The 11866-nt window shown below is 36.7% G+C and overlaps 1 protein-coding gene across 1 annotated transcript in view; it reads left to right on the top strand.

Moving 5' to 3' along the window:
* Window positions 1-8400: 8400 nt before the first annotated feature.
* The window catches only part of LNPEP (leucyl and cystinyl aminopeptidase), a 34325-nt gene continuing 30859 nt past the window's right edge, over window positions 8401-11866 (top strand). Inside the window, exons 1-2 of the mRNA XM_008634538.2 lie at window positions 8401-8504; window positions 10530-11370. Coding sequence (XP_008632760.1) covers window positions 10553-11370 — 818 coding nt within the window. The 5' untranslated portion in view covers window positions 8401-8504; window positions 10530-10552. The remainder of the gene's footprint in view (window positions 8505-10529; window positions 11371-11866) is intronic.

Here is an 11866-nt window from a genome sequence, read left to right as displayed (position 1 = left end):
AACTAGATATGGAAATGCAAATGGCGAAGTTGCCTGTCAAGCCTCAGAATTCTGGCTTTTGTTTTTCAGCAACAAAGTAATTTCAGACTTCTGTTTGCTTGTTTCTTTTTTCTTTTAAATAACCCACTCTTTACCCATATTTCATGTATTTGAGCTGCAGAAGTCTTTATGAACAAGGCCTGAGTATTTTCACATAAGTTTTAATTGAACAGCTATAAAAGTGGAACAGCTGAAAAGTGGAAATGTCAGTAACAAATAATTTTTTGGGTATTTTTGTTGGTCTTAGTTGGACTTTACATATCATGAATTTGGAAAAGTGGCTCTATGGGCCAGGAAAAAAGGATCCACAAACACAAGAAACTGCTCAACTGTTTTGGAAGAAATTTGAGGACATCAAAGTATCTGCTGCATAGAGGAGTGTACAGATGAGATGCTGTTTTCACTTGGGCTGCTGAGATTCAAAGTAATTCATTCCAGAAAAAAATCATTGCTGAACTATCAAGTAACACCTTTATATCTTTTTTAAACCTCTCTTTTACAAAAGAGGAGAGAGCCTGTGTCTTGGGGAGCTGGTAACGTTAGACAGCTGTTGTTAAGCATAGCCTTTGATTTTATTTTTCTGTTGTCTGTATCAGCAATTTCAGAAATCAAACTGTAGACACCTGTGTGAAGACAAGTTTGTAGTACTTACTCTACAACTTCAAGACCTGTTTAGCCACTAGAAGCCTTTTGTGTTCAGTTAACTTTTGCTCAAACCTTGGAGTGCTGCTTCTGACTCAACAGCTGTCACTGAAGGGATCTACTGTCACTGCAGCCTAACCTACAGGCCATATTAAACCTTTAGGCCAAGGGTTTCCTTGGAGCAATGTATTCTAAATGCAGCTAAAATAAGAGCAAATATCTTTAGAGGAATTATCCCAGACCTAAATAGATTAGAAGTGATTTTTTTTTTTTTAAATTTTGTACTCTTGGGCACAGATTTATAGAATGCTGCTTGCTCAGACTGTCCAGAAGAACTTATCAGAAAGCAGTGAATGAAGAATTTAAAACTAAGTTCTTTCAAAAGTAAATACCTCTCAGATGAAATCATGTAGCAATTCTCCTAACTGTTTATAGGCACAGGTCTGATGAACTGTTACTACCATTTTCTGCTAAATATATAAAATATCTGCCTTTTATTTTTTTCTCATTTTCAATTATTTTATTCCTTTTTTTTTTTTTTTAATAATGCGATCTACAGCAACCACTGTGTGCTGATTTTGACTATCCTAATGTACAAAATTCATCAAGGAAAAGTAAGACACTAGACAACAGCACTTAACAGTTCATACAAAAGGCAAATCTAATCATTAAAGAATGGTTGCTAGGTAGTAGCAGGGAACCTGCAGTTCTGGGAATAATTGCATGCTGAGCGTGGAATATTGCTAGCAAATAAACTACAGAAACTTTCCAAGACTGTCTGTAGCATTGCTGATGCTACTGAGTGTTTATTTTTCACTGCACCCTTTTTTTCCTTTTGTATGCTGAAGACTTTTTCCTTGAGGTAGCAAGTAATCAGTGAAATAGACAGAAGATAGTGCTAAGGCAGTATAAAGGATTGTGGGTTATGGCTTCAGATTCATATTTTTTCACTTTTCAGGGGGAATGGAATTGCATGTAAAATCTGTCTGGATTGTCCATCAATTGTTTTGGTTGTCTGTGACAACAGGAGCTGTTTGCGTATCTCTGGTCCAGGTCCAGTCAGTACTGTACTCCTTCTGTTAAATTCTCTGATTGAGCAGAGATGGGAGGCAATTCTGCTTCAGAAGTAACTTTGGAGGTGGTCTCCTTTCAGGTGGATTGAGAGACTCCAACCCATAGTTGGGACTGTCCATGAACATCAAGATGACAAGCACTTCTGCATATGAGTGGGTCTGTTCGTTTATCTGTTTGCTTTAGCTGACTTTAAAAATCTAGACTTCATATTTATACTCAGTGGTCTGAAAGCCTGGCTTTCCTTTTATAGCTGCTGATGCTGCATCAACAGTGAATTACAGTTTAAAGGTTAAGTACCAGTGAGGTTGCTTTTAGCCAGTTGATTTAAGTCTCTCTTGTATAATTTCTGTTCTGTTGCCTGAGCATGCAACCTGTCATAAGCCTTATTACAGAACTGAGGTTATTTCTGATTTGACCAGTAGATTTTGAAATTGCAGTAACACAGAAAGCAACTCTGAATCTGCATCCAAACGTAACAGAAGGCTTTTGATAGCAGGAGTTTTTTTTCTCTTAAGCACTTACTTGTAGACTGAGCATTTACTGGCATATACTGCCACAGATCAATCATTGCTGATTATTTGTATTCTTTGAGAATTTTGGGGGAAAAAAATTAGATGTCGCCTATTGATGAGATAATGTCATTTATGTGTTCAAATCCTGTGCCAAATATCTTACAATACAGCATATAAATCGGACATAATAGATATATATGGATTTGAATGCCTAAGTAAATAGGGAAGTGGGATTTTGGAAAACAAAAAACCCTATTGCCTTAATAATCTTTAGAGGGTTTTATTCTTAAAATATTAATCTTCCATGAAACTATTGATATAAAATATTTTCAGTTTTCTAAGTTGTCACTTCTGTTCCTTGATCTTTGTCTTTTCTCATTTCATTTGCTGAACTGGTTAAGTAGGGTAGAATGTGGCTTCCTTCTCTGCTGGATTTTTGAAACTCATTTCTGTCATATTAGGTTATGCTATTCATAAATAGCATTAGCTAAAGTTTCCAGCCTTATTTCATCTTTAGGTTTAGAAAAATATCAAGTTTATATCTAAGAAAATGTTAACAATGAATGTTTTAAGTGTGCATTTTCAAATTCTACCAATTCAGATATTTAGTTGTCACTTAAACCTCTTCTTTGCCAGCCATTTATTCCTCATCTGTTGAAAAAAAAACCTGATAAACAGTTGTACTTTATCTATATCACTGGATGTTATTTCTGTTGATTTAAACTCTAATGCTGATTTGCGGTAATAAAACCCCGTAATTAGTGGTGTATGGAACCAGTGATTTTTAGTCTCCATTGAGGAAGTGATTGCACTTTCTGAAATATTTCTCACCTTTTGAATTCCTGTTGTAGTATTTGGAATCAAAATTATCTTCAAAATGCCTCTGTATGTCAGTTTCAGCATTTGTGACAGTCAATCTGTTTTGGCACTCCCCTTTAGGCTGCCCATCTCTGTCTCTCAGACAATGTAGAAACAACAACCAGGACAGTAGTTTGGGGTGAGAACAGGATCTAAGATTTGGAGCAAGTCTCAAGCAATGAGTCCAGCATGAGGTACACAAATAAGAGTGAATGTTCCCTTCTGTCTTCTATAAGAACATTAATGTTTGGCAATTCAAAATTGGGGTGATTGATCTGCTGCTTCCTGTTAAGTAGAATTGGTAAACTGCCATTAGTAAGAGCAGAGCCCAAGTCTACAGTTTTAATTTTTACAATTCTGTTAAAATTACATTTATACTAAGTAACTTGGCATAAATAAATAGATTTATGCCTTTTATTAGTTAAATGTGGAAGCTGGGCCTGTGCTGAATTTAATTAAAAAAACCCCCAAACTTTGAAAAGGTGATTGAACACTATATGCTATGTTGCTTTTCTATAGTAACACTTCTGAAATTTTAGATAGAGCAATTCAGAGAGATTTGGTATATTTAACATTTCTCTGTCTCTACCCTTCTCCTGTTTGAGGTTGAAGATGCAGATTTACATCAGACAGTTCAGGAGGAAAAGTGTAAATCTTTATTAGTGTTTCCAAATCCTTAGTGCCTCAGATGTTGTACACATTTTAGATGACTCTTCAGTGTGAAAAATCAGTTTTGTTTCTACAGTCAAGTCTAGCCTTTCTAGGAGAGAAAGGATCATTGAGATTTATTTTTCATAGAGACAGCCTTAGTAGTTTGTGCATTTAAAATCTTGAGTTATTTTAAATTTAAATAGAAGCTAGTAATAGAAACACATACCATTTCTGAAAGCTTGCTGAATTTTCCTAATGCTGTTTCCTTGTAACTTGTTTTGTTCCTTCTTGCATGCAAACTGTACAATGCAAGTACATCTGGTTTTAATTGGGTCTCATATTTCTTCTTGTTCTGGTCACCAGCTTGGGATGACTGAAGACATAAGATGTGTGAGAAATTTCACTAAGTAGGTATATTTTTTGTTTCCTCTCTTATAAATATAGATGAGTACTGTACTGTGAGTAACACGTTCCTCTTTTCCCTAAAAGAGCAGATTTTATAGCAGGTACATCTATTATTTGCAAACTTTCTAGAGCCATGTCTGCATGTTAGCTGCACAGAAGAAAACTTTAATACGTTTGTGATGGCTAATAGATGCTTTTTAATTTATGGAGTGTTTCTAATTCTTTTTTTCACATACAATGATAAATTATTATTTCACTAAGCAAAATATAAATTTTAAGTTTCAGTGGAATCTTTTTTTTGATATCTAATTTACAAGCTTTGTGTTTTCTTCCTTTTCTGGGAAATGGTTATACTGAATTCAGTGTTCTTGATACGAGAGGGCGGTGGCTTCATATGTGTCATTATTTCTGCAGAATTCCTTTGTTGGCTTTTCCATGTGACATAGTGTTAGTTACTGACAAGGATTAAATAACTTAAAGAGCAGCAGCATTTGTACAGTTTTGTATCCATGGCTGTGTATCAGTGATCTGCTTTAGTCTTCACTAGCACATTCCTTTCCTTTACTACTAGTCCCAAAGACCAAATAAAGGAGAGAAGATCAGGTTCCATGTGCTCTAACCAGTCTTACTATTTTTACAGTTGAGTTACACATACATACAAGCATGCATCTCTCTGCTTGGAGCGTGCTTACCTGCCATACACAAAATATTTGCAAATGCTCATAAGTGCTTCAAATAACTCCTCAGCGTCCTGGAAACAGGGAACTTTATGCTGTTTGCTAAATGTTAACAGTGTAGAACTAATTTTCCGATTCTTAAGTAATAGTGGAGCCTTTGTTCTTTCGGTTTTAGACTGTGTGGCACAGTATTTGTGCCCAATAGCATCTTTTCCTCAAACTCACCATCCTGGTAGAAAGCTCATTCATGTATTAGGAATCACATAGTCTGATCTTACTGTCTGTGCTGAAATCTTGCAAGAGTTTAACTGCTATTTCTAGCTGAGGCAGCATTTAGACAAGTGCATGAAGATAAAAAATAGGTTTAAAGGGAAAAAATCCATCTCAGATTTGATTTTTGCCCTGCTGGATGGCCTTAGCAAAAGCAACCAGGCTTTCAATAGGAGCAAGTTTATGTGGTTTGTCTATGGAATTTGCTGTTTTGTTAGCAGCTGCTTCTGCCAAAAAAATGGCAGCTGCTTTCAAATTTGGATGTAAAAGCTAGGTATGAAAAACAGTATTATGGCTCTTAATAGCTAATGGCATTGTTAAATATCTATTCCTGAAATCATTGAACAAAATTATTTTTTGACGTAGTATCAGTGAGTTGCTCAGTAGCAAAACAAGTACTTGGCTCACCATTTTTCTGTGTTCTTTCTGGACTCACCAGGCACAGATGTCTGGTTTTGGGCAGTAGTTAACTCTGCACCTTCTCTCCCATTATTTATATGCAACTGAAGTAGTTTACATTCAGTGGGTATCAGTTTTTATTTTATTATTTTATTGGTTGGCACACTTTATGCCCCTTTACACAGGGCAGTTTGGTCTGGCCTTGGGTTTTGCAGCTTCCAGTAGATGCTACCCAGTAGTGGTTTTGCTCCTAGGTTATTCCAGGGTTACAGAAAGTTTCTCACTTATTTGCAGTCTGGAGTTTGGTTGCTACAACTTGTCAGTTGTTACTGTAATTCCTCTAACATTTTTTTCTGTTAAAATATTGTATGATATCTACTCATTATTTAAAGATCATATTGTGCTGAACTTCAGTCTCCAGAAGTGGCAACAGTCTGTCTGAATTGAATAGGATTGAACAGGATTTTTAGGTTTTTTAGTTTTAGCCTCTTAATTGGAATTGAGAAATTGAAAAATAAAATGCCTCTGAGCATTTCCTGCATATGTTTTAAAATGGAATGAACTCAAGTAATGAGTCATTTAGATTCATATAAGAATTTTGAATGTTGAGATTTCTGTTCTGAGGTAGAATACCCAGACATGAATCCCAATAGACAAGAGACTACTGATTTTGTTTTGCAAGGGAAAAGTACATGCTTCTAGAATTAAAAAGAGGTATCAATAGCATTACAGGAAAATATTGCCTCTGAAGTATAATGGATTTTTTTTTTTATTTTATTCTATGGAGTATTTATAACAGATTCCAAAAACCAAGCATGATGAGGTACTTTGTTGTTGGACATACTAAGATTCAGTAAGTTGTGTTGCTTGTTAAACTTCAGGGAAGAGCTTACATTCTCCTCTGTAATGAGATTGGACCTCTTTAGACAAAATAAGTACTTGGAGCAAATGCTGGACTGTTTTACTCCAACACCTGATTGTTCCTGTAGGATTATGTTTCATACTGAACTTGAGTATTGTGGTAAAGTTGCTTTGTAAGTTTAAAGACTAATTTGTGAAAGGGTGTAGAAGTGAAAAATTTATGTTTTATAGGAACAAGCTGTGTGGCTAATTAATCGCTTGCCTTTGTGTTCTTAGTCATGCCACTTTCTACCAGCTAGGTACGCCTATGGGATCACATTATCAAAGACTGCAGTACACATAGCAAGCTTGTTGTACTGTTGGCTTGATACAAACTGCGTTTGAAGTTCATGTCTAAGCATTCTGTCCTCCTCACAGAAAAGAACAGACCCAGCTTGTTACGATCCGTGAATATTGTAATGAGGAGATACCTTGCAATGGGTTTTTGGGCATCTGTGCTGCAGGAGGCAGCTCTAAAGAAACTTTCAGAACCATCAATTTTGAGAAAATGTCTGCCTTCCTTCAGTTTTTCAGTATGAGGAAGATTGGTTTTCTGGATTTGTCGACCACTTAGTAGTTAACTTCACCTCTTTTCTCAGTATTGTTTCTAACTGTGAGTATTCACATTATTCACCACTAGATGTGATAATAGATCATGTATTGGGGAAGATGCTGAAAATCTCTTGTTTCCAGAATAAAAATTTGTAGAAGAATTGTGTAAAATCACTTTTATTTGGCTCTGTTTAAGCTTTTGGCTGATGTAGCTGAAAGCTTAACCTTTAATCTTCAAGCTTTTAGCATCATTTTGTTAGTGCTATTTAGAGAGCAACAGGATTCACCTCCAAGACACTTTTTTCTTTTACCTCCTTTTTTACTCTCACACTAAACTTATGTTTAGTAAAGATTTAGATTGAAATTGCCACGCTTGATGGCAGATAGCTTTTGTAGTGCATTTTAGCAGCTCAGATCAGTACTTTCGTAACTGTGAACTGGTGTGACCACAAATGTCTCCAGTGCACCTGCAACCTCTGGCATGACAGTGGTAGTTCACTGGAACCATGTAGCTTCTTTACAGGTAAATTTTCCTACTCTTGCAGCTATACTAATTTGTCCTCTCTTATATTTGGAATCTGAATTAATATGCTTTGTTTATGTTTTTAAATGGGAATGTTTGCTGCTTGGCCATACATGGTATGAGAGATGACAGTGAAATGTGATGCTTGCAATCATGCTCCTCAGGCTGCTCCTTACTCCTTGTGGCATGTTTCAGTTTAAGAATACTGCTTTTTCCTCTTCATGTGGCTGTTTAGCTCATATTTTAAGAGCCCATGGGTTAAAATTGAAATGTTATAAAAGTTCAATTCACTCATGCTATCATGTTACCAATTCCAGTCAACCAACTGGAAGCAAAGAGGTCAGAGTTTATCTCAGTGTTAAAGTTTTAAACAAATTTGCCATGGTTCATCTCCAAAAAATGTATTCTGTGAATAAAGAAAATGATAAAAAGACTTCTGTGTCAGCATAAATAGCTCTAGTAACCTTTTGATACTTGATCTATGTTCTTTCCAGTGGAGAGTAGTAGTCTGGTGATGCTTTTGATATGCAGTAAAATTTTGATCTTACGGATTTTTATTATTTCCAATTTGTGCAAATATTTCTGTAGAAATTGGCTATAATGGTTGTCTGCCTAGATATATATGTCTCTAGGTATTAAAACTGTGAATTGTCTTGAAGCTAACTTCTAATTTAACTGTTCTGTCTTAGTTTCAGTTTGAGATTCTTTAGTATAATTCTTTTTGGCTGAAAAAGTTGTTAGTACCTGCATGCAACTGTGAAAATACTGTCTTTAGAAGAAACTTATTAGAGAATAAGCTCTCCAAAAAACAAACTGTTCTCTAAGCATTGGAGCTGATGAAACCTACATTCTACTAGATTTATGCTCTTTATCTTTCTCCTCCTTCCCTCTGCAGTGCCTCCCCTGTCTTCTACCTCTTTTGCTGGCCATGCAGCTGCACATGCCATGGCTGGGGTTGGAGCTGTGTACTGATTGACTGCTACCTTTTGGAGCGGTTAAGATGTGAGTCTTAATACCTGCCTTTTCTACATAGCAGATGTGGATTTGGGTGTCTTCCACCAGCAGCTGGTTGTTTTGGGGTGGGATTACATTGGGACTTGGAGAAATTTGGTCTTGAGTCTGTTTTCAAATTTGATTGAAGCTAGTCAGCAGATTTCAAAAGCAACCAGCTGAGGGGAGTAATCAAGAACTTCTGTTAGAAGTAGCATAGTGAGTTCTTGATAAACTGTTCTTGGGTGGAGGAATTGTAAAACAGCTTCTGCTGCACAATGCATTCTTCTCACGTTTTTTCCTCCTCTAGTTTGTCTGTGTGTTTTCACTTGTAACTTAGCTTTCTGTCCTCTCTGTTCTGTGTGGCCTCCAGTCTGGCACATGCTCCAGTGTAGAGACCATAGTGCTAGAGCACTGAACTGCAACCGCAGCCTGAAGGCTGGCACATGAGCAGTGTACTGGGAAATGTCGTAAGAACAGAAAATTCTGGAAACTGCTTTTGCCTAGAGGTTGAAGCAGATGACCTCCTGAAGTCCCTTTCAACCTCAGATATCTTGTGATCCTCTGTTCCTATTCCTAGTTAGAACAAGTAGATACAAATTTCAGGAAACTCCCTGCTTTCATACATCTCTGTATCTCTTGTTCAGGTTGACTACTGCACCTTTCTTGTATTGCATTTTTTGGGGAAGGATTTTTTATTTCCTTTTTACCTTATTTTAAGGCCTTTTCATTGCTATAGCTACTGACACTCCAGTTTTTCTGAGTTTTTGGCCTTGAAACAGGAATTCTGGATACATCTAGAGTGAATGTTGAGGAACTTAGTATATCTGGTTTGAAAATATTCTTGCCATCTTTTCTTTAAGATGTTTTATTTTCACTTTTGAGATTTTCAGCCATATAGATACTTGACTTAAATAAAATGAAAAATGAAATAAATAATACATTAGAGGAACAGTCATATTCTGGGATGTCTATATATTGGAAAAATGTACATTCTTGTCAGAAATTAATAAAAGTAAGCCTACTTTACAGTAAGTTTACATCTAGAGAAGAATTCAGCTTTCTCATTCTGGAAACAGAATGTGGAAGATAGAAGTGTGATGTGAATACTGTTCAGTTGACAGTAGACATTCATGTCTGAAAGAGATTAGGTTCATTTCTGAAGCCTTGCAGTTGGGCAAAAGTATTGTCTAGTCCCTTAGATAGAACCTGTGACGGGAGACTAATTAGCTAAAAGATAACCTCTTACATAAACAATGACAGATATGACCATTAAAATATAACTGCATGCTATAAAAATGTGATTTTAAAATCTGGTATGAATTTCAATTCATCATTTATATTCCCTGATCCATTATCTATTAAGGACAAGTTTTATGGACTCAAACAGTCTGATTGGCACTGATTTGACTTCTTAGATGCATGGATTGTTTCAAGGATTGTATGAGCTAGATCTTAAATGTCAATTGGAACTATAATTTTTATACTGCTATTTTTATGTGAGAAATATTTTTATCTTTTTTGCAATGTTTGTGAAAAATGAAGTTTAAAAATGTCAAATGGATATTTTATTTGTGTGGCTGCCATCACATTGGCAGATTTTCTCCCGTGCTGAAGAACTTAACAAGCAGCATATTTGAAACACCTTTAGAAATGTACTGGCTGTTGTGCTTTACTGTGCAACATAAGAAATAATCCAACTTAAATAATTTAGTTGAGTACAAATATAGTTTACTGGAGTAGAGGAAATGCAACCAAGCCAGTGACATCAGTGGGCTGGGAGAACGATGCAGTGGTATAGGTGACCTCCAGTTATGGTGTAAGGTGCTTGTGCTTATGCACAAGGAAAACAAAATTGTGGTAGGCAGAAAAGCATAGAAATATTTCCTGGAAGCAAACTTAGGAGACAAAATGGAAGAGGTCTTGACGGTATATACTGCAAAGGTGTTTCCCATTCTGTAATTCAGTAATATATCTTTGAGGTATCACACTCAAGCCTTTTGTTTATCATGTAATATATGGTAATTTCTTTTTCAGATCGAATTCAGTTGCCCAGGAATATGATTGAAAACAGTATGTTTGAAGAGGAGCCTGATGTGGTTGACTTGGCCAAAGAGCCTTGTTTACATCCACTGGAGCCTGATGAAGTGGAATATGAACCAAGAAGCTCCCGCCTCTTGGTGCGTGGCCTTGGAGAGCATGAAATGGACGATGATGAAGAGGATTATGAGTCATCAGCAAAGTTGTTGGGGATGTCCTTCATGAACAGAAGCTCGGGTCTTCAGAATAACATGTCTGTATATAGGCAAAATCCAAATGGATCATGCTCAGTGCCCTCTACGAGGACCATGGTGGTTTGCACAGTTGTTTTTGTGATTGCATTTTCATTAATAGTAGTGCTTTATCTTCTTCCCAAATGTACCTTTACCAAAGAAGGCTGCCATAAAAAAAATCATACAATGGAACTAATATACCCTTTGGCAACCAATGGAAAAGTATTTCCATGGGCAAAAATGAGACTTCCTCCTGATGTTATACCACTGCACTATGATCTTGTCTTGCAGCCAAACCTAACTACTCTGAAATTTTCAGGCTCTGTAAAAATAGTGATCAACATCCTCCATGTTACTCGGAAGATTGTACTTCACAGCTCAGGACTTAATATCACCAAGGCAACGATTACTTCAGCACAAGGGCATCAAGCAGAGCCAGTTGAATTCCTGGAATATCCATTGCATGACCAGATTGCACTCATGGCTCCGGAGGCTCTCCTTGCAGGACAGAATTATACTGTCAATATGGAATATTCATCTAATTTATCAGACACCTACTATGGCTTTTACAAAATTTCTTACAAGGATGAGAACTCTCAGCAAAGGTATGCCCTGTAATACAGCTTCTCTGTTCTGTCACTTCTGGATTGTGCTTTAATAACAGAGGTTAAGAGGTTGCTTTTTTTATTGGACATTTTATCCAACTTATTATTGTTGAGAAAGTCAGTCTTTAATCTCTTGATTAATCTACCTGAGAAGTTTCTTTCATGGATGAGTTCCTTAAGTCAGGGCAGCCTCTCCTACAGTGAAATGTACTGCAGTGTGGTGGTTGTAGGTAGTTGTAGGGTGGCTTTTTTGACTTGTTTATGTTTCTCTCTTTGGAAATTCTTCCCACATTTCTTGAGCCCTTGAGTCTCAAGACAGGGACTGAAGAAACAAAGTCCTGTCATCACATGAAGAGGTCAGGTTCAAGACCACCAGAGGAACCCGATGGGGCCCAAAGGGATGCATCACACAGTCCTAAGGGACCTGGGAGAGGTTGTTGCCAAGCCACTCTTGATCATATATGAAAAAGTCATGGCAGGCAGGCAAAGGCTCAGG

The sequence above is a fragment of the Corvus brachyrhynchos genome, unplaced genomic scaffold (assembly GCF_000691975.1).
Source record: "Corvus brachyrhynchos isolate BGI_N302 unplaced genomic scaffold, ASM69197v1 scaffold22, whole genome shotgun sequence".
NCBI lineage: Eukaryota > Metazoa > Chordata > Aves > Passeriformes > Corvidae > Corvus > Corvus brachyrhynchos.
This window is presented reverse-complemented; position numbering and strand designations above follow the sequence as displayed.